At 30.6% G+C, this 23,957-nt stretch overlaps 2 protein-coding genes across 2 annotated transcripts; one reads left to right on the forward strand and one right to left on the reverse strand.

The window, feature by feature from the left end:
• Positions 1 to 1,220: 1,220 nt before the first annotated feature.
• LOC101510578 (lon protease homolog 1, mitochondrial) lies at positions 1,221 to 11,595 on the reverse strand. The gene is made up of 20 exons (XM_004495603.4): positions 11,105 to 11,595; positions 10,168 to 10,233; positions 9,810 to 10,001; positions 9,632 to 9,697; positions 9,418 to 9,459; positions 9,178 to 9,300; positions 7,216 to 7,314; positions 6,933 to 6,998; positions 6,768 to 6,854; positions 6,182 to 6,221; positions 5,541 to 5,712; positions 5,108 to 5,232; positions 4,442 to 4,572; positions 4,240 to 4,344; positions 3,928 to 4,041; positions 3,534 to 3,701; positions 3,258 to 3,359; positions 2,897 to 3,067; positions 2,000 to 2,515; positions 1,221 to 1,717 (listed from the first exon to the last, which is right to left on the reverse strand). The coding sequence occupies exons 1-20, from the start codon at positions 11,384 to 11,386 to the stop codon at positions 1,526 to 1,528; spliced, it is 2,859 nt and encodes a 952-aa protein (XP_004495660.1). The 5' UTR covers positions 11,387 to 11,595; the 3' UTR covers positions 1,221 to 1,525.
• A 4,100-nt stretch (positions 11,596 to 15,695) lies between these two features.
• LOC101510246 (uncharacterized) lies at positions 15,696 to 17,991 on the forward strand. Its single transcript, XM_004495602.4, has 2 exons — positions 15,696 to 16,118; positions 17,090 to 17,991. The coding sequence occupies exons 1-2, from the start codon at positions 16,049 to 16,051 to the stop codon at positions 17,836 to 17,838; spliced, it is 819 nt and encodes a 272-aa protein (XP_004495659.1). The 5' UTR covers positions 15,696 to 16,048; the 3' UTR covers positions 17,839 to 17,991.
• The last annotated feature ends 5,966 nt before the right edge of the window (positions 17,992 to 23,957 follow it).

Raw genomic sequence — 23,957 nt, forward strand, 5'->3', positions numbered from 1 at the left:
ATAAAGATTTGGTAGCTCTTACGTCACAAAATCTAAAACGAAGAATTGATCAGCCGTCGGCAAAGTAATGATATCCGTCCCATACTTTTTGTTATCAATTCAAAGTGGATGAAAAGCAGACGCACACTATACCTACAGTAGCAGTGTAGCACGTGCGCTTTTTAAACAAAGTCGCAAAATTTAGAAAATGTGTTTGAATGATCTTGATTAAAGCTAGCAGTATTAACCACTTATGATGATCTCATTAAATCTTCTCATTCACCACTTTACACACTTTACATTTGACACTTGACTGGTATATAAATAAATAGCTTGCCTCACTGGCATATACTTACTTCCTCTCGTCTCAATTTCCAAATCAAAATACTAAATCTAATACACATTTATTAAACATGATAGTTAAGGGCCTTTGATTTTTCTTGATTAAATGTAAATAAAATAAAACTAAGTTTACTAACATATTCTTAATTATAATGATTATATCCTCACAAATTAAAAAAAAATAATTTAAAATTATTTTTAAAATTATAATATTAAATGTAAATAAGTTAGTTTTTGCTTATATTTATTTAAATCTAACAAATGCAGATTTTTTTGCTTACGATTGAGTCTTGATGAAGTACTCCAACTTTGCCCCAAAAACACAAGAAATAAATCCATTCCTACGATTTCCCAACACCTAATCCCTTTTGACCGAAAAAAAAAATACTTTATGAACTCAAATATAAGTATAAAAAAATACACATATTTAATTGACAAAAATAGAAGCAAAATTTTCTGAACTTCGTTCTATTAAATGATATTTTTCTCAAAATATCTTTCAATATAACTAATTCTTGCAGATCATTAAATGAAAAGAATGTGTAACTTAAATATTCTAATTAATATTTTGACTGCATCAAAGAAATTAAATGAATGTCAGTTCCATTCTTAATGTGTATAATGTATTACTAACATAAATCAGTATACTTGCATCTTCTTTAGCTACACATCTATTCTCTTATCTACGTTCTTTCTTTTTTCCTTTCTCTACACCTTATTTAAGAGCTGAAAGGTAATGCAATAAGGAGCTGTCATATTTTTTATAAATAAAATTGGGGCAGGCGAAAATTATTATTAATTAGTGCTACCATACTTAAAAGGACCGTGACAAAAATTATAAAAGATAATCATAATTGAACTAAAATAAATTAAAAAAGACCAAACAACGAATCCAAGTATTATATTCTCCAATGCAAAAAATAATAGTATTATTGTAAATGTTATATTGTCCTAAACACATCCCGCCATTGCAAAAGTATAAAACTTGGTAAACAAACAACTGGTTTGATCAAATATAAACATAAATTGAATATTCATACTACAATTGAGATGCACCAGACTGAAAAAAGAAAAAGAAAAGTATACTACTCCCTGAGCACAAGGTTAGAGATGAATAAAATCTCCGAAAATCATTGATACTAAAAAATCAATATAGTACAAAACTCAGGCCGGTTCCCAGCTCAATAAAGAATCGAGTTTCATCTTACTTCTCTGTATTGTGAGACTTCTCGTCGTCAAAAGCCAAATCAAAGATCTGCAAGTAGTCATCAACAAAATGCACATCAAGACCTTCTTTTACATTAGGTGCTAGCTCATCAAAATCTCTCCTGTTTGCCGAAGGAAATATTATAGTCTTAACTTCACTCCTTCTTGCAGCAATGGTTTTCTCCTTAACCTGCAATTTTCACAGCATTGCATGACAGGCAGTTTGAGACAAAAAAATGCACAAAAATAAGTCATGGCAAAAAATGCTTTGGCTACAGATGAATAATCACTTGAAATTTTTCATATATTCTTAAATGATATTTGTTGGTGAGTAGATACTGAAAGCAGTAGCCACAAAATTAATAACTTACAAAAGAAACTCCACAACTTGAAAACCAGTGACAACTAAAGATGCACACAAGTTTCTGTATCTAAAAATTATGAAAAAACAAAATCAATTTTCTCAACATACCCCGCCAATGGGAAGAATCTTCCCTGTAAGTGTCACTTCCCCAGTCATTGCTAGATCCTTCTTCACAGGCTTCTTCAAGGCAAGGGACAGCAGAGAAGTGGTCATCGTGCAACCAGCACTTGGTCCATCCTTTGGTGTAGCGCCTGCAGGAACATGGAGGTGTAACTTTGAATTGGCAAAGAAAGGGTTTCCTGGTTTTTTCTCCAGCAGTATTGCTCTGGCAACTGTGTGAGCTATTTGAGCACTTTCTTTCATTACATCACCTAATTGACCAGTGACATGCAGTGATGCTTTTCCTTCCCCTTCCTCAACAAGTGTAGTCTCTATATACAGAGTAGAACCACCCATTGCAGTCCAGGCAAGACCCATAACAACCCCAGTTGGTGTCCGGTCATAGATGCGCTCCGCATGGAAGACAGGCTTGCCAACAAAATCATCTAAATTTGTATTATCAACCAATACCTTATCAATAGTCTTTGTTTCAATTTCCTTATCTTCCTCTCTTTCTTTTGAAACCTGCCAAAATTAAGATCCATAGATATCAAATTTGTGAATCAGTAGCTTGGGACCACATAAAAGTCTAAGGTTTCACAGGAAAAATAATTGTGTAGTGGTTATTGGACCACATAAATATTTCAGATTCCAGATTGAAGTCTTCATACAGAAAACCTCATAATATTTTGCCAGTTTGAAACTATTGTACCAATTGTACGATAGTCATAGAAAAGCCGGCAAAACCCAAAAAATGCAAGTATATGGCACTAGCATATCATTGAAGTAAATATTAAGAAAAAGACTTTGATAGTTCTCAACGTCCCATCAATGAACCATATTTGGAAAATAACAATTTTACAAGAGAGAGAGATATATGATAGCGCTTTCAAAGTGTTATACTACCTCCATATCTGTAGATTTATTGTCAAGACAAAGAGATTGATCGGCTGGTTGATTTGATTGCAGATTATCAACTTCTTCGGAGTTTTCGTCCATATGTTCAGGATTGCTACTCTCAACTAACGCGGAATTTTCAACAATGGTTTCCCCTTGCCTCACAAGCTTTAGTGCTATCTGTCATGCCATAAACAGAATATTTCAGGGACCAAGATGCATTTACTAAATTTAAGTTCAGATATAGTTATGAACAAATGCAATCAATAATTTTGAAACAAATAGATCAAGAAAGGCTGTCTTTTCAAACATACACACCATAGCATATTTTACAGTAACTGACAGTATTGACCTAAAAAATACTACATACCTTCCGGTAAATTTTCTCTATGTGCTTTTGAAGGTTTCTGACTCCTGCTTCTCGGCAGTAACTTTCAATTAGAGCAAGGAGAGCAGCATCAGTCACCTCCACCTGTAGCAAGTTAAACTTTATAGTCATTTTTTTTTTCAACCAATTAAAACAAACAAGGCAATAAAAAATCACATCATTATCATTGTGCTAGCAATAGCTCATGTCAGTTTTTAATATCCCATTCATTGCAGGAAAAGAAAACCTGTAATGTAAATGGGTGGAAAAGATAAATACCTGTTCAGGCTTTATTCCACATGCTTCACGTGTATTTTTCTCCAGATAATCTCTTGCAATGTGCATTTTCTCATCAGTAATATACCCAGCAATAGCAACAACCTCCATCCTATCCAATAGGGGACTTGGTATCATCTCCACTACATTTGCGGTACAAACAAAGAGAACCTGCAGCAAGATTCCAATGCATGAGTTGTCGTGGTAAAAACATGGACGGCGTGCCAACTTGGACTTCAGGGTACTTCATGAAAACTATCCATAAAAAAATTGTTTTGACTATCAAGACTAGCTATAGAAAGATAAAATGGGTCCTTTTAGATCAGCAATGAGCATGTAACAAATAAACCATGCACAAATGCTGAGTCTTACACCTTCTAGATTATCAAATACTTACCTTTGACAGATCAATGGGAACATCAAGATAGTGGTCCAGAAAATTAGCATTCTGCTCAGGGTCCAGGAGCTCTAGCAAAGCACTAGCTGGATCACCCGCATGTCCTCTTCCCAACTACCAATTGAATGATACAGTGTCAATACTAATTGTCAGTTTGATAGAATATTTACGAGATAAGGAATTGTAAGAAAATAAATTAAACTGAACTTTGTGCATTATATTTATTAGGACTAGGAGAGCCAATACCAAAGGATAATCAGAAAACAAAAATACTCAGCCACAAATAAATCGAACTGTCTAGCGATGTATTACTTTGTCAATCTCATCAATCAAAACAAGGGGGTTGGCTGTTTCCACATTCTTAAGGCATTGTACCATCTTTCCCGGCATTGCACCTATATATGTTCGACGATGCCCCTGTAAGATTCAATATTAGTGATACAAAACACCACCACATGTTACTATATAACTGGCATCAATTCAACCTAGTGAAGGAAACAGATATTTTATGTACCTTGATTTCAGCCACATCAGCTAATCCTCCAACAGAGAAACGGAAGAACTTACGGTTCAAGGCACGTGCAATTGAACGGCCAATACTCGTTTTTCCCACTCCTGGTGGACCAGAAAGGCAAATAATTTTTCCTGCATATATGAGAAAGATCAGGAACCATGTCACACTTTTTGAACTCGCAAAGACCATAAGCAAGAATCAATGGCTTGAACTTTACAAAAATGAATAAGCTTACAGAGGCCAGTATCTTAAAACATTTAGAATTAGAATCAGCACAAAACACATAAAAAATTGAGTAAATTTGTCTTGATTGAATTTTGGACAAAAGAATAGGCATCACATTTCAAAGTTTGATCAAGTCAAGTATGCCTGTAATATTTTAAATTGATATTCAAATTTCACATTAAATTTATACCAGTCAAAATAACCAATAGTACATACTCCAGGGCCGGTTTGTATTGCCTTAAAACAATTATATGTATATATAGAATAAAAATTGGACATCAAGATAGATGGTGATTTTAGACTACTTGAAAACCTATTTCAAGAAACCATAGCAATTTGACAGACATTAAAACCAAGACCAGCATTTAGCAAGGTAGTACGTGTCACAAACTAAACACTCACATAAATATTTGAAATACATTACTAGATGATCATAGTTACCTTGTGAAGTCCCTCTTAATTTCCCAACAGCTATGAATTCCAATATTCTTTCCTTCACGTCCGTTAATCCATAATGGTCTTCATCTAGAATCTTTTGCGCCCGAGTAACATCAAAGTTCTCATCGCTGGATTGGGAAATTAACAGATTAAGACTTGTAAGGTTTGCGACGGTAACTTTTAAAATAAAAACTTAGTACATCCAAGAGCCTATGAAAATTATGCTTATGCATTTTAGTTGTCAACTTCAAGGGACTTCGTAAAACCTTTTTCAGCAAGTTGAACAAAACTTAAGCTATCAAATACATCCGTCCCACCACCGTGAATGGTAGGGGCCTAGAGGGGTTGTGTTTCCCATGAGACACATATTGAAATCTCAAACAAATTTAAATTACTTTAGCAATAGTAATAAGAATGAAATTCAATGTACACAAACCTGTATTCACCCCAAGGCAGTGCAGTCAACCAGTCCAAGTAGTTACGGGTAACACTGAATTCACTAGAACTAGCCTCCAATAGCTGTAGCTTTGTGAGTTCTTCATCTATAACTTGTAAAACATGAGGTGGGCATTTTTCTCGCTTAGGTTCAATCCTTTCCCTGAATTTACCTGAAATAAAAGGTAAAGTTAATATTATCATATAAAAAGTTTCATTAGAAAGTATACTCCAGAAAACATATTACTTTGTGGATTGATAACTGTAAGCTATATAAACTAACTTTGATCAGGAGACAAGAAGCATCAAATAAAACACAAACAAGTAGGAAGGATATAAAGAGCATCCCTATACTCACTATACAATAAAAATAAAAATAAAATTTATGATGTCAAAAAAGTTTAGTAGAGAAACATAAAGAGGAGAACAAGAAAGAAAGAAAGAAAAATCCGTCAGGTGAACATTTTTAGTAATTTGGCAACCAAAATTATTTCAATCAGAGTCTAGGCCCTACAACTACAAGAAACAATCAACTTCATACCTACATCATGTATACACACTACTACATCAGTCTTTAAGGCAGGAAACTAGTTATAAAAAGAAATCCACCATCTTGTTATAAAAACATAGATCAAAACCAACCAGTAAGAGCTGTCTTGTCATCAGTCTCCAGTCCCAATTCCTGCAAATAGAATACAATTCAAATTACAATAAAATGAACCTAAGAGACTAAGACCAATTTAAATAGTAGAGCATTCAGCAAAGCATATCATACATATATATTATAATTGCACTCTAATTAGGATAGAGGGAAATGCAACCAGGAAGATCAAAGGCCCAGATCAACACCAAAACTTTCTAGACCACAGGATAAACTATGAAGCCTACTGTAGCCGTGAATAGTAAATTATGAGCTTAGGTTCTACACATAGAACTAGGGATTCTGCAAAATAATGGTGCATAAATCACAGCTTAGCTAACTAGTTAAAGCCAAGAGCTTGTCAAGTGTCATAATTAACCATAATTATAAGCTTTACCCACGTGCAGAAAGAAAGGACTCAAACAGTATCTTGTGTGCAAAGCTAACATAAAGGTTCGTACAATGGATGCATGAAAGATGTAATCAACCACCTTTCTGAATTGTAGAAAATTTTATTGATATCAGCAAAAAACAAGCTTGCCTAGGATTTGAGGTTATACTAATCAAACCAAATCAAAGGTTTGGTACCTTCTTTATGGCCTTAAGCTGCTCATTTAACAAATAACGACGCTGCTCACCGCTTATCTTTTCTTCAATTGCTTTTGCAATTGATTCCTGCAATAATCATCACAAACTTCAATGAATGATGTAAAAATTAAGTGCAACACACAAGAAAGCCAAATACATTATTACCTGAATTTTACTGATTTCCATCTCCTTCTTTACCAACTCGAGTGTAAGTTTCAGTCGTTTATACACCTGTTCAACAACACAACAAATGCACCTTCAAATGTTACAAATTCAGTGTTTCATATGTTCAAATCTTTACATGTTAACTCGATAGTAATACAGAACAAAAAAATCCACAAGGGTTGGACCCAAGAAATTAAATCTTATGACAGCATAAAAACTGAAAAAAATAGTCTGCACTACATCAAAGTCGACAATTCTAAGTGTCAACTCCAAATTTACTCACATCGAGCTCTTCAAGAACTTGCTGGCATTGCAATTTGTTTGCCCCAGATATTGCAGCTCCAAAATCAGCTAGCCTTGGATAGGTAAAATCACCTATATGCTGCAAAATTTAAGAAGAAACAAAGTCAACATATTAAAATGATAAAAGTTATGACTGTAACCCAGTATCAAAACATGTAACCACCATATAAAGTACTTCAATTCATTTTTGTTTTGAATCAATAATAGAGTAAAAGAGAGGCACTCATTATTGATTTATTCATGCTTATGTAGGAAAACGAGTGATCCATTATCCATTAGTTTCTAGAAAATTAACAATTTCTTTATGTATTTGTTGTTTACCAAACAGAATAGCCATTAGTAAGTGATGGAAGCAAGCTTTCATGGTGGGAGAGGCCGATTATAATTATAATACATTTAGCCTTTTATGATTTGATCAGTGGCTAAGATCTATTTCTCTCATCTCTCACAATAAAAACTACAAATAAAATAGCTAAAAATATATTTAGCCCATATAAAATACCCTCTTATTATGTTTAGTTCCTGCAAAAAATTCATTGATTTAGTAGAAGAAACCCCAACAATCCATAGTGTGTCATACTTATACAGCGAGTTTAGTAGAAGAAACCCCAACAATCCATAAATCCTAGTAAAATTTAATATACGACACAATTACAAGAAACTTTTCTAAAGTACAGCCAAAAACTTCAAAGAACTTAGATTCAGGGTGCAAATTGATAAACAACTTAGGGCCGTTGGTTTAAGATTAAATAGAGTGGTTTTAAAATAAATTAACTAGAAATTAAACTTTAGAAATTTTTATGCAAAGCAAAAAGAAGATTAGTATACGACAGCAGCGAGAACAACAACCAAACTTATCCCACTGAGTAGGGTTGACTACATGGATCAAACGACGCCATAATGGTCTATCAAATAACACATCTCTATCCAATTCATTAATCTCTAGGTGTTTCCTAATAGTTTCTCTTATAGTTTTTCTAGGTCTCCCTCTACCTCTAGCGATTTGACTACCCTCTCCGTCTGATATATTCTCCTTGCAACATAATCTACAGGTCTTCTCTTTGCATGTCCAAACCACCTAAGTTGAGTTTCCACCATCTTTTCTATAATAGATTTTACCCTCCATAGATATGTATATAATTTTATTTTGGAAAGAGAGATGTATTTGTCTATAATAATGAAAATCACTTTTTTAATCATTCTCATCTACTATCCTCATTGAAATCAGATTATTTCTTTGAAACTACTAAAAAAAGACAAACGGGCTCTTAAATCAAGGGCTTATTCAATAAGCTGTTCTACAGAGCCTAATTTAAACACTTATTCATAGCTAGCTAAAAAAGCCGGTGATATGTTACAAGCTATTTTTATAAGTATATCAAAATACTAAATAAGAGCTTATATTATAAAATAAATCCAAGTAAGCTCTAAATAAGCTCATCTAAACAATCTCTCATTGTTATCAAGATATCTTAATTTTTAAGGACCATTGTCAAGGTATTTAAAATGTGGCGGGGTTCGAGAAGTCTTTACCTAACATTTTTTGTTGTCATTAGTCTTTTTATACTTCATCATTCTCTCTCTACAATCCCACTGGTGGTAAAATGATCACAAAGATTGACATAGACTACATTTAAAAAAAATGTTCATTTACCAAGTGGACTATATTCCATATTTGAACAAGTTATGTGACAATAGAATGAAACAGTTTTAACCTAAGGAATAACATTAGATCCGTCTTCATGGAAGAAGCAATATAAAGACAAGAGTTTTTGCAATGCAAAAAAGAAAATTATAATAATCAAGTAGTTTAAAATTCACAAACTACAAATTCTAGCAAAGCAATGCAAAGAAACCAATCGCATAACGAAGGACTACTCTGAACCCCACCCCATTCCCATGTTCCAATAAAGACAAGCAAATAAGGGTCTAAAGTCTAAACCTTGGTGTAAGTCTGAACATGATCTCTCCAAAGAGAACTTGTTTTAAGAACATCCCTAAGGGTCGATATGACCTCGAAAGATGTGGCCTTTATGATATCATCATCTTTGTTATAAGCTTTATCCTGCAGCACTAAGTAAAAATTAATAAAAGATAAAAGGTTTTTGTCCAATAAAAATGTAAAAGATATCTTTCACTTTAACGAAAATACAAAATGAAGAAATAATAAATAAAGACATGCCTTGAGATGATCAACTTTTACAGTAAGCGGATCTTCACTGACCTGCAAAAAAGGCAAGTGTTAAACAACCATCAGAATACTTTAGCCGTATATAAATGATTATCAGAAATCAGCATCTCTGTGAACAAAGCTCGAGCATAAATATAGAGAGAATGGCACCAAAATGTTATCAAACACCATTTTTTTTCTTAATGTTAGCATGTTAAATACCAACCATCTCTGTTATGCGAAGACGTCGATGACCAATCAGGATCACCTGGTCCCCGTGGATACTTGAAATCTGGTATTGAAAAAACAGAATTATTGACAAAGGTTAGGAAGTTATTAAATCTAAACAAGTAATTTGTTGAAGGCAATAAAGAAACTATTAAGCTGCATACAAAATCACATACTTGGGCAAGTGTCCCAACATCATGAAGACGGTTAAACAACTCTTTTCCTTTTAAATCATATACACTCTTTTCAGTATCAGAGCTAGATACTACACTGGGATCAGAGTCTGGCTCATCTTTAAGGAGGAAAGCACCAGCATAAGGGGCTTGTCGATCGCGACTTTCCTGTAAAGCTGCCAACACTTTGGGGTCCTGGACGCATAGTAAAATACTCAATATAGTTAACACAAACATACTTTCAAGTTCCAAGTCACATCTAACCAACTCATGGACACATACATGCACTGATCAGAGATTACAATTATCATATGGTTAAAAGACAGAGATTGAAACCATCTTTCTTGGCAACTCACCATACCTTAACAAAGATTGGCATGTAAAATCCTGGGAAAAGGGGTCTGTGTTGCAACGGTAATGCCAAAACCTGATCCAAAGGAAATAAGAAAAAATAATTATTAAGTAATCAAGGAAGCTGATAATATAGAAAAGAATATGAGGAACCAGACACTTGGATAAAATTATAATTAGGAGGTCAATGAAAGAGGGTGATATAACTATAGGATGCTACAAAGTTTAGGGCTGAATAAGGAGTCTATTGATAAGATAAACAGAGGTCAAGAATGCATGATCCCAAAATAAAGGTAAACTAGCATGAGCTAAAAGTCTTAGACCTAGATGTGAGTCTATCCGCGTAAGAGTTTGGAGAGAAAGGAGAAGTTTGTGAATTCTGAAAATGTGTAAGAATGATTAACTGAGTCAAGTCCATTACAGTACATCGTATATCTAGTGAACCAACTAACTATGGTAACAGAAAACTACAATGACAACAGAAACTACTATTCTCATTCGATAAGCAAAAAAAAACATAAAGAAAAATCACCCTCTAACAAGATGACATCAAAGCAGCTGGAAGCAGAAAATCCCAAGGATATTAATAATTTAGTTGTAGGGTAAAAACTACATTTGGCTCAGCCAATAAAATCCTCATTGCAGAAGCCTACAACAAATGCTAAGTTCAGACCCAACATTTGATCAACTAGCATTTTTGGCTACTCTTCACATATTACAACCCTAACAACACCACAACATCTATATCCATAAAAACACAAATTTCACTTGCAGTAGTAATAATTATCAAATTTCGGCCTTGAATCACAATTCCAGCGTCCCATTTTCCAATCAAATAAAAACGTAATGTCCTTATCAAAACCGAAAAAGAAGCCAATTTTCGAATCATTTAAAGGGTACTTAAAAACAATTCAGCAACTAAGAAATAAGTAAAATCCGAAACCAACAGTGAGGTAATCTTCGGGTCTAGGATACGTGGAGACGATAGCAGATGCCTTTGAAGGAGACTCCTCAGCCGCTTTGACTTCGGCTTCAACCACATGATCAGATCCCTCGCTGGAATCGGAACAGAAAAAAATCCGACCTCCTAAATAGCGGTTACTCCGACTCAAGCTGAGAGAACTCAACACTCTAAGCAACGGCGATGCGGAATCGGCTACGGGTCGGAGCACCGGAACCGAGGCGGGGTTTAGACGGTGGATGCAAGAGGATGAAATGAGCTTCAACATTGGATTTGGGGATGAGGTGAATGTGGGAAATGGATTGTGAAAATTGAAATTGAAGTGTTTAAGATATTCAGACAGTGGTGATAAGCACCATTGATGGTAGTGGTCCTAGTGGAAGCGAAACAGATGTAGAAGAAGGGTGTGTTCGATTCTGGAAAGGAGATTTGTAAAAGCCCCTCATAAACCCTCGTCTATCTGGTTTTACCAAACTGACCTTTCTTGCCCCATAAGTACTTTTATCTTAATACTTTGTTTGATTGTAATAAAAGGGGAGATGTAGGAATTATGAACTAACTAGTGTAGGGGTATAATGGGATTAATATTTGTAAAATTAGGCTTCCATCTCTCTTAGATATTTTCTTATAGCCTTTGTTTGCATTGTTATGTGATTGAATAAATCACATGGCATTTTTTATATTAAGTTTTATTTCTCCCTAATTTAAAACGAATGAAATTAAATCATATATTATTTTATTTTTAATTTAACAAAATAATGTTTTATGTCTCACGTTGACATGTGCCTAAAGACATATGTTAAAAAATCTAAAATATAAATATTTTGTTGGAAAAAACAATATTTAACCTTTCAAATAGTTAAATGAACAAATTTCAAAGTAAAATTTGTATACTTTGAGATTTTGTTTGAATAGATGGAATTGAATAAAATGAAATGACACAGAGTTAGATTTTATTGTTTGAATTTATAAAAAAATATAAAATTGGAATCTATTTAATCCAATACCATCATTTCCTTCTATTTTTCATTCCACCCAAATTAGGAGGTACGAGGTATGCAATGGAATTGAACTTCTTGAAAAAATTATTAACCCCTATTCTTTTATTTGATCAGGTTGGAGTGTTTTTTTTTTTTTTTGTTCACTTGCTCTTCTCCTCTCGTGTCTTCTTCGTAAGGTTAGTATGTTATTATGTTGATGACTCGATGCTAAAACGGAATGAATGTTAACATCCGATACTGATCGGCTTGTTTGTTTTCCATTGCCACCAGATGAGTTTGTTAGCTTTATTTATTAGGGAGCTACTAAACTTTCTTAATTAGAAAGATGTGATACACCTCTATTAATACCAGTATCTTGCTATTCTATAGATACTATCTTGCTATTCTACACATCACATTTACAACTGGCAAAGGAAAAAGAGAAATCTGAAATCATTATAACTAATATAATTTTAATTATTTTAAATAAAATGTTTTAATTTTAAATATTAATGATTTTGAATTAGGGTAAAAATGAAATAAATTATTTATAATTCATTTTATGGCATAAATTATATAAATAACGGAATAGTAATTTTGTTTTATTCGATCATAAAATATCTAAATTTATAATAAAAATTTAATTTTATTTTACTCTGTTCCGCTTTACATCATTTAATTCTATTATGTCAATTTTAAAATATTCAAACAAAATTTAAAATGTAACTTTCAAGCATAGCATTTATTCGTTTTTTTTTCTTCTATTTCTCCTCAAGCTTTCCACTTTTTTGTACTCGTTTAGGGTTTAGGGTTGAGTTTATCTTTTATAAAAATCGGGTATAATTTGTTAATTTATTTAAAAGTATATTTCATATTAACATTTTTAATTAAATAAATAATCGAGAAATGATAACATGTACATTTATGGTGGTATGTTTGGTTGGAGGGGTTTGGAGGAAAGTTAATTTTTTTTTTTAAATAAATTGTATTTGGTTCAAATTTTAAGAAGAAAGAGACGAGGAGAGCAAACTATATCTCTTTAAGTGATTTTTGTTCTCCCCCATTTTGGAAACTTCGAGGAGAGGAACGATAGTCAATATAACTTAAAAACCATTTAAAATTTCTCTTATTTTCTTAAAGTGACTTGAACCAAATACAAAACCATTAACATTTTCTCTTATCCTCTCTTTTGAAGCAAATATGTCTCCTCTCCCGTCCTTTTTTCTCCCATCTATTGAACCAAAAAGACTTATAGGGTATTTATTAGTGTATTGAAGATATACATTTTGTTTGTACAAAAATTGTATTGAAAGTTGTACATTCTATTTCTCAAAAAGTTAAAAATTGTTTTTGTAATACATGACTATTATTTATATGATTAAAACAATGCGTAAATATTTATATCATAAATGTTATCTTATAAACACTTAGTTAGACTATTTACTAAAAGAGTATCATTTACTTACGGAGGTCTCATTGAAAGAAAAGTAACATATTCTCTAATTTGGAAACAAATATTTTCCTCCCATAAGATTTAACTTCGTTAGACACCATTAACTATTTGAATACTCACAATTTATCTCTAAAACTGAAATTCTTCGCCCTTCGTAAACTTTCTCACGAAACCATGCCAAAAAACATAAAAAGCCATACCTTCTACCATTGAAACATCACAAGTTATATCTAAAATTGCTGCTTCAATTTTTTTCTCTCAAAAAGAAAAAACCACAAAGAAAAAAGAAACATCTTTGTTCTTATTAACAACTTGTTCACTATGCGATCATTGATTTCCAACATCTATTCTCTTTGTTTAGAACAGGTTAGTCCAATACTCTATTTTTGTTGATTTCAAATCACTGTCGGACCTAAAAACAATTTACAAATACTTGAAAGTTTATTTTTAATACCGAGATGGACACCACAACCACAAAATTTAATAAATTTAAAATATCTAATGGATTTAATATATTAATTTTTGTCTTGAGCATTTATAATTAAGTTAAGTTTGAACAATATTTAAATCTTAATATCATTTCCAACCCAGCATATTAATGTAACATTTTGAAAAAATTAATCCTTTAAAAATTAGTAATTTAAGAAATTATATTTAAAATATTTAGACTATCATATTTTAGTCTTCCTCAATAAATATGAAATTTCTTAATTGATTAATTAATTATCATACAATATGATTGGTTAGTAACAAGTAGAGGTGTCAATTTGACAAACTCACTAATTATTGGTCTCAACCCACATCGTAAAAAAAATTCATAATTAAAAAGCTCCTAAAATTTTGTGGATTTAGTGGGCCTATATTGAAAGTTGTACATTCTATTTCTCAAAAAGTTAAAAATTGTTTTTGTAATACATGACTATTATTTATATGATTAAAACAATGCGTAAATATTTATATCATAAATGTTATCTTATAAACACTTAGTTAGACTATTTACTAAAAGAGTATCATTTACTTACGGAGGTCTCATTGAAAGAAAAGTAACATATTCTCTAATTTGGAAACAAATATTTTCCTCCCATAAGATTTAACTTCGTTAGACACCATTAACTATTTGAATACTCACAATTTATCTCTAAAACTGAAATTCTTCGCCCTTCGTAAACTTTCTCACGAAACCATGCCAAAAAACATAAAAAGCCATACCTTCTACCATTGAAACATCACAAGTTATATCTAAAATTGCTGCTTCAATTTTTTTCTCTCAAAAAGAAAAAACCACAAAGAAAAAAGAAACATCTTTGTTCTTATTAACAACTTGTTCACTATGCGATCATTGATTTCCAACATCTATTCTCTTTGTTTAGAACAGGTTAGTCCAATACTCTATTTTTGTTGATTTCAAATCACTGTCGGACCTAAAAACAATTTACAAATACTTGAAAGTTTATTTTTAATACCGAGATGGACACCACAACCACAAAATTTAATAAATTTAAAATATCTAATGGATTTAATATATTAATTTTTGTCTTGAGCATTTATAATTAAGTTAAGTTTGAACAATATTTAAATCTTAATATCATTTCCAACCCAGCATATTAATGTAACATTTTGAAAAAATTAATCCTTTAAAAATTAGTAATTTAAGAAATTATATTTAAAATATTTAGACTATCATATTTTAGTCTTCCTCAATAAATATGAAATTTCTTAATTGATTAATTAATTATCATACAATATGATTGGTTAGTAACAAGTAGAGGTGTCAATTTGACAAACTCACTAATTATTGGTCTCAACCCACATCGTAAAAAAAATTCATAATTAAAAAGCTCCTAAAATTTTGTGGATTTAGTGGGCCTACTGACCAATTTTTTTAAAAAAAATTAATTTTAGAAAGAATTTCAAAAAAGAATTTCAAAATTAACAAATTACTGGAATTTACGAGATGGTTAATAAATAAACTGGATATTTAAAATAAATTTAAATACAATTTTGAATTTAAACTTTATAATCGAATTTTTTGCACAATCATATATGTGAGTATTTTAATGAAATCTGATCGAAGTTAGATGTAATTTTTCCAATGTTTATTTCACGTGGAGTGTATATAACAAAAATAATTATGTGCTAATAACACCTCCATTCCTAACAAACATATGTGGGCCTCTTAATTAGAAATTTAGAACCACGGGTTCTGAATTGCTTGGAACTTGAATTGCTTGGTTCCTAATTGACCCCAAAAAAAAAAAGAATTGGTTGGTTCCTTCATCACAATTACGAGTAGTTTTTCTGCTTCCGGTCAAGCCGTGTATCAGCGGTCAATGGTCAACATCATCGACGTTAAAAAGCCGCCGAGAAAGCAAGGTCGTTCAACATTAGTATTAAAACTCTTCCCTCTTTGTGAACCATTCCATCTGGCTTTTAACGACGTTAATTTCCGTATATCATTATCCATCTAGAGTGTTAGTTAAGGTTTACCGTTACTACCATGGATTTCCAGAATCGAAGGGTTCGGTTGCTCGTAATTGTTGCCGCCGTCATTGTTCTTAGTATCACAGGTATTTTACACATTTCCTTCTATTCAAATTATTCTACTTATGATTTTGAAGTATTTGCCATTCAATTCGTGATCAGAGGAGGATTCGCTACTTGATCATTTGATTTACTGTCTTAGTTAATATTATAATGTTTCTGATTGGGGGATTCGCTTACTCTTACGCTATTTACTTATTTGGTGTTTTTTTTTAATTAAGCTTATTAGTGACTTCATCTCTGTGCTTGAGATCTGTGGTGTGCAAGGATAATCCACAGATAAATCGTAAATCTATTTCATAACTCATGTTATAAGTATAATGTCTAAGCATCTAACAAAAAAATTATTTACTATCTTATACATTTTTTAAATGCATTTTCGTTTATTGCCAAGACATGCTTCATTGTTGAATCTGGAAATCTATTGGTATGATTTGGAGATCATATGGTTGTATTTGAAAAATTATTTTTTATAGGCAAATGTTAGTATATTAGTTAGGTTATCATTTTTCTCCTTCTCGAGGGTTTGAGTAGTTTAATAACCATACATGACAAGTCTGTAAATTTACACGTTCAATCATATTTGACTTTTTTTTTTTGCTCTTTCAAACTTGTTTACTATGAGAAAATGGAGAAATATAATTTGAACATATATGGAATGGAGTTAAATGTAACTACATTAAATAATAATATCATTTTATTATTCAGATATTTATATTATGCAATGAAGAAAAATGCAGATTGCATCCCATATACATCCCTTATTGGAATGAAATAAAAATGGCTGATCTGATTCAATCCTTTTGTATTATTATGCTTTTCTTATTGTTTGTTCATTGGCAACAAAAGACTTTCTGATTCTTGCAAAAAATACATGTTTCAATTCTGATGTTGTATATGATACTGTATGTTTATATCTGACTGTTGAAGAACTTCAACTACACTGTAGTACTAGTCTGAAGTGCCTGCTCTGGCTAATATAAGTTACTCCTTTCAGCTGAAAAATGCAGGGAGCTTGTCGGTGAGGAGGGGTCATCCCAAAGTGGAAAATTCACAATCTTGAACTGCTTTGATATGGGCTCTGGAACTTTGGCATGTGCTGTAAAGGAAGGCGTCAAGCTCTATTTTTACAATATTAGATCTTCTCACGTTGAAAAAGCAAGGCAACGAGCGATCGAGACTGCTCTTGTTGACGCTGTTAGTCAGGGGATGTCTCCAACAGATTCAGCAAAATACGCACAGAAAGAAAGTAAAAAGGCAGCAAAATTGGCCTCCCGTCAAGCCAAGCGGATTATAGGCCCCATCATATCTTCTGGATGGGACTTTTTCGAAGCTATTTACTATGGTGGTACAGTCACGGAAGGGTTCCTTAGGGGTACTGGTACTTTGTTTGGTGCGTACGGGGGAGGATTCGTCGGGGAGCAAAGCCTTGGCAGAATTGGCTATCTTGTTGGAAGTCACATGGGCAGTTGGGTTGGTGGCAGAATTGGATTAATGGTTTACGACGTGGTTAATGGAGTGCATTTGTTGTTGCAATTCGTTCAAACAGGCGAAATTGAAGTTCAGAAAACATCAGTTGATGAAGCTTCGGATGCTCTAGAAACTTCCTTTGATGGTGAAGTTCCTACTTATGACAGCTCTGAAAGTTCCAATCTATATGAATCATCTCCCAGCGAAGAATCCAATGCGTATGAATCTACTGAATATCAGAGCTATGAAACATATGACAATTCTGAACTGAGATGAAAATTTGAAGTTCATTTATTGATATTTGTGCAAAAAATTTAGGTGGATAACATGTGTTTTTTTCCCTTTCAATTTCATTGTCTCTGCTTCAACATAGTTGTATAAATTTAACTATTTTTTACATACATGCACATTCAACTGTATTACATTTTATCTTCTGAGCGTTGCACATGTTGTATTTTGATGCAATCTATTCTTGGTCAACAATGGGAGCTGTTGTCATGTGAACCCAAAATGAAGCAATGAGACAGAAATGAAAATAAGAGATAACAATGGATGAATTGTAGTATTTTATTGGAACAAGACTCCCAACTCCCCACAGAGCTAGACTCCTTTCAGAGAAATACACTCTGCCCAAAACACCTTCCCTCTCCACTTCAGTAGTGATCCTCTCCATTTCTTAAAATAAATGGACATCACTGTTAATATGATTTTAGTGTATAGATATCTAATTAATATCACATATTTTATGAATGTGTGGTTGAATTTATTTTATATTCTTTTTTTATTTGAAGCTTTCAATTATACTCTATATTGAAATTTATACATCAAAATTTCCTACTTTATTTTGAGCGCAAGACGGAGATGTAACCACATAAAGGATATTTTTTTGCTTCCGTGCGACCATCTATTGTCATTTTATTTTTTAATAATAAATTGTTAATTTAATAAAAAAAAATTAAATAATTTTTTGGATGAAAAATAAGAGAGTGTCGTTAAAATAATACTTATTTGTTCTGGTACAATTAAATAACCGCATTAACTTTATAATTTTGTTTTCATTTAAATGTATTTTGTTTGATTTTATTAATATATAATTTGGTTCTTTTAATTATTTTTTATTTATTAAATTAATAATTTTATTATTTGTTATAAAAAAAATAAAAAAATAAAAATGACAATAAATAGTCACATTTCTAAGATAGGATCTCTTATTTTAAATAGTCGAAAAAGTAAAGAATATAAATTTCAATTTAGGTATAATAAAAAGTTTTGAATAGAAAAATGATATAAAAATAAAATATTCCTATTTATATAATTTATGTGTCAAAAAATTATAGTAATGTAAAAAATGGAGATATTGACCATCTCCACTCCCCCATTTTGTCCTTCTCTATTTCTCCTAAATATATTTCGACAACAAATGTCCTAACTGTCCCTTTGAGCCCACATTCTCTCTCATATCGGATTCGGATCCTATCATTATGTATAAGTGTTTTCTGTTGTGTAAAGAGGAGAGGAGTGTTAACACCACGCTTTTTAACTCATGTTCCCTTCGACCAATTATTATAAATTTTTATTGATATTGTAAAAATAAATAAATTAACTTCAGAAATTATTTTTGGAATACGACTTAAACATGAATGTATTAATTATGCATGTTCTTGACGGCTGCCGGCGGCTATGGAAACATTCCAATAGTTACCTTTGATTACTAAACAACTTTTATATTCATCTTATAACTCTTTAACTTTCTTTGAATTTTTTCATAGAAATCTTATGTACAATTTTTTTCAGTACATTTCTCTCTCTTTTTTCATAGAACTATTTTCATAGAAATCTCCCCTTTCCTCTCTCTTTTTATTACATTTCTTCATTTCAAATGTTAAATTTTATTAACTTACATCTTGCATCATTTTTCTATCATACGGGATACATAAACATGGGAAGAATATTTATAATCGATAAATATAAAAAATACGGGACAAATATTTGTCATTGATACATAAAAATAACACATAATAATATTTATCACTGATAAATATTAAAAAAAATTACGGGATACATATAGGTTATTAATACATAAAAAATACATGTTACATACTTGTCACCAGTAAATATAAATACAAAAAAAAAACACGAGACAAATATTTATTAGTAATAAACTTAAAAAAATGGACAAATATTTGTCATTGATACATAAAAAATACGAGACACATTTTTTCACCAATAAATTTTTAAAAATTAACGAGTTAAAAATTTATCACTGATAAATATAAAAAAAATATGGGAAAATATTTATATTTGATAATCGATAAATATAACAAACTTAGGCCAAATATTTTTTATTGATACATAAAAATAACACCGGACAAATATTTGTTACATATGTATATGTAAAATACAAGATAAATATTTATCATTAATAAATATAAAAACACTAGACAAATACATCTTATTGATACATTAAAAAAACATGAGAGGCATATTTAACAACTGTAAATATAAAAAAATATGGGAAAAATATTTACCATAAATAAACATAAAATAACACATAATATTAATATTTGTCAATGATACATAAAAAAATATGTAGCAGATATTTGTCACTATAAATCAAAATAAAAAATTATGGGTAAACACTTATAACTGATAAATACAACAAAAACACATGACTAATATATATCATTGATACATAAAAATAACATAAGACAAATATTTGTGATGAATAAATCTACAAAAAGAAAACACGAGACAAATATTTATTACTGATAAATGTAAAAAAAATATTGAAATTTTTTTAATTATAATCAATAAATATAAAAAAAAAAAAGCACGGAACAAATATTTATCACATATGTATATATAAAAACATGATATAAATATTTATCATTGATAATATCAAAAAAATTACGTAGTAAATATAAATGTACATGACAAATATATATTATTAATACATAAAAAAATAAGAGACACATTTAGGTTATTGATAGATACAAAATACATGAAACTTATTTGTCACCGATAATTATAAATAAAAATACAAAAATAATATTTATCACTAATAAACATATAAAAAAATACCAGACAAATATTTAAAAAAATACGGGACACGTAGTTTGCACCGATAAATTTTTTAAATAAATTACGAGATAAAGATTTATTATTGATGAATGAAATAAAAACATGAGAAAGATATTTATAATCAATAAATATAAAAAATATGGGTTTAATATTTTTCATCTATACATGAAAACAACAATGACATATTTGTCACAAATGTATATATAAAATACAAAATAAATATTTTTTACTAATAAATATAAAAATATTGAACAAATGTATATTATTGATAAATAAAAAATACAGGACATCTATTTAACAACGATAAATAATAAAAAAATATGGAACATATATTTACCACTAATAAACATAAAATAACACGGGACAAATATTTTTATTGATACATAAAAAAAATTATATGACACATAATTGTCACTAAGAAAAATAAAAAAAATTATGGGACCAATATTTTTCACCGTACTTTGGTTATATTAATTATAATCTATTAACAATATAACGTTATAATTTATTTTAATATTTGTGCAATATACTTTAACAAAAATACACATACTTATATAATTATCGAATTCAATCAACTATTTAAAATAACATAACATATATGTTCAAATAGTATTTAGCTAATCATTTTATCCACAAGACATGTTTCGAACTAAAAATTTGAAACTAAAAATTTGAATTCGTACATGCGGATGCACGAGTCTCTTACTAGTTTAAATTAAATGAAGGGTATTATGAGAAAAATAATATTTAATGTAGTAAATATGGTTAAAAGTTGCTTATATTCTAGACTATTAAAGACTAGTTTTTTTCTTCTTATATTCGAAATCAGAGGAACTACTTTCTATCGCACTCTATTTGATTGGTTAAATTTACATACATTCCACTAAAAACATGTGAGTCCTATATAAAATCGGTGAAACTTAGGAGTGTTTACCGATTGGGTAGGGTCCATTTTTGTCAATTTCGATATCCGAACCGATCAATTTTATTTGGGATGAGTTGAATTCTTAACCCGTGATTTTCACATCAGACTCAAATCAACCCAATCCGATTGAAAGGAGATTGAGTTGGTTTGGGGGTCACAAATAATTTTTTTATTCTAAAATTTAATTAAATTCAAATACTAAAATATTTCAAAAATCATGAAACTCTATCTCGAGATCATTGGATACTTAAAATACATCAACAAACACAATAAAACTCTTAAATTAATTAAGTTCACAATAAATCCTCAAATAAATTATAATTATACATCAATAATAAAAAAAATAAAAAAAAATATCTATGACATGTTAATGAGTTAAGTTCGCGTTTCAAAATATTAAATTCGTTACTCGAAACGAATACTATTGAATTTAAATAAGTTGGTTCAAATTAAACTCAAATTTTAACGAGTGAAGTTAAAATACATATTAAATTGATTTTAGTGGCCAAATTCACATATTTACCGAACATGTGCAAGTATGGGATTGCAACGCGCATGAGAAGTTGAATTTCAAACTATTGTAGATCAGCAATATTGACAACTCTAAACAAATGAAGTTACCAATCTCCCTTGACTAAGTTAATCTTAGACACATGATATGTATGTTATTGAATGGGGTCAATTAATATCGAGTCATGAGTAAAATGCACGAGGCCATGAGTGAAGTGCATGCCTTTGGCTCATGGTGTCGTGTGAATGTCACACATCGCATTTGTGCAGTGATTAAGTGGATTTGACTTAATTCATAACCATACAACATGCTCATCATTCAACTTTTGATAAATGCCTCTCTTTTATGCCTAACCCTACAAATACAATTAAACTATTTCCCTTTAGTTTCAGCGTCGAGTATTCGCGTATGGTGCCGTTACACTGTCAATCATGGTGGGAGTCGTAATATTGCTCAAATTAAAAAACAAAAATAGGATTAATATGGGGCCTAAACTTTTCTTTCATATTCATCACCTATGCGCATTACTCTTTTATAGACCCAAAGGGCCTAGCCAACCACTCGTTTCATCACTCTCTCGTGATTAAAATTTAAATTAATATAGAATTGAAAGGAGAAATATAATAGGTAATTAAATATAAGTATTAAATCAGGAACCTGGTTATTAAAAATGTTATGTCTCGATTTCAAAGCATTTCTTTCTTGTTATAGCCAAAAGATAATGTATAGTGTAAGTCAAAACAACAACGATGCTATCAAAGGAGTATTCTATTCATCCAAATTCTAGTAGTGTACGATCATGAATACAGCTTTAAACATCATATATCATTATATTAGACTAAAAACATCTTCACATTAAACCTAAGGATATACGATTATGTATATGTCTCACCTTACTTGTATGTTACTCTCAATCTATCTTTTGGTTTAATTTATACAATATAATAAAATAAATATGATACATTGTCAAGTTTGACACGTGCTAAATAGAGTGTTGGACAAATATGAAGTTTTTATTAATAGAAGTAATTAGTACAAATTTATTTTAAAAAAAATAAAAATAAAACTTCCATTACACTACGATTTGACATGATGCGAACGTTGAGAATGACTAATTAAAAAATAAGAAAAATGAATTAAAAAAATACAACCAATTACACCACGTTTTTGTGAAAGTAATGGTTAATAGAAATAACCACTCAGATTTTTTTAAAGAAAAAAATAAAACTTCCATTACATTTTGATGCGTCCGTTAAGAATTTATTGACCAATTAAAAAAATCAAAAATTAATTAAAAATAAAATACAATAAATTACACAACGACTTGAGAGTTTTTGAAAGTAATGACTTTTTAAATACTATTTTAGCAACCACTGCTTCAAATTAATTTAATTAAAACATTTATTTTATTTTACGAAATCTTATAGTGTCACTTTTCTTCTTAATTCAGCGTTCTGTTAACCGTCTCTCTTCAATAATATATCGTTTTTGGCACATCCCTTATAAATATCATTCATATTATCTCATCTATACACAATTATTTACCTTTCTCAGGACCAAAAACCATGTTTTGTTAATTTCTCCAAAAAATGAGTAATGTCAAACATAAATTTTATGCGATGAAAATGGTATTGATGAAACGTGAATTTTATGCATGGAAATGATATTGATGGATGACAAAGTTTAATTATTTCTTTTATAAATTCAAATATTTAAATTATACACAAACTTATTTGGTATGTTATTAATTTAACAAATTTATGTTTCATATTTTTAGGCTGATAAAATTCAAGTAACAGTGCGAACAACTCTTATTTCTGGGTTTGAGACTAATATTCGTGAGGGAGATGTGTACAATTTTCGTTCTCTTAGTGTTGC

This window comes from Cicer arietinum, chromosome 4 (assembly GCF_000331145.2).
Source record: "Cicer arietinum cultivar CDC Frontier isolate Library 1 chromosome 4, Cicar.CDCFrontier_v2.0, whole genome shotgun sequence".
NCBI classification, from domain to species: domain Eukaryota; kingdom Viridiplantae; phylum Streptophyta; class Magnoliopsida; order Fabales; family Fabaceae; genus Cicer; species Cicer arietinum.

Bases quoted from the DNA above. Each gene is read 5' to 3' on its own strand.
- LOC101510578 (XM_004495603.4), bottom strand. From the start codon at position 11,386: ATGTTGAAGCTCATTTCATCCTCTTGCATCCACCGTCTAAACCCCGCC. The intron at 6,855-6,932 runs GTAATAATGTAT...TGATTATTGCAG, and splicing joins TGGAAATCAGTAAAATTCAG to GAATCAATTGCAAAAGCAAT. The intron at 3,068-3,257 runs GTATGTAGTATT...ATGGCATGACAG, and splicing joins TAGAGAAAATTTACCGGAAG to ATAGCACTAAAGCTTGTGAG.
- LOC101510246 (XM_004495602.4), top strand. From the start codon at position 16,049: ATGGATTTCCAGAATCGAAGGGTTCGGTTGCTCGTAATTGTTGCCGCC. The intron at 16,119-17,089 runs GTATTTTACACA...TACTCCTTTCAG, and splicing joins CATTGTTCTTAGTATCACAG to CTGAAAAATGCAGGGAGCTT.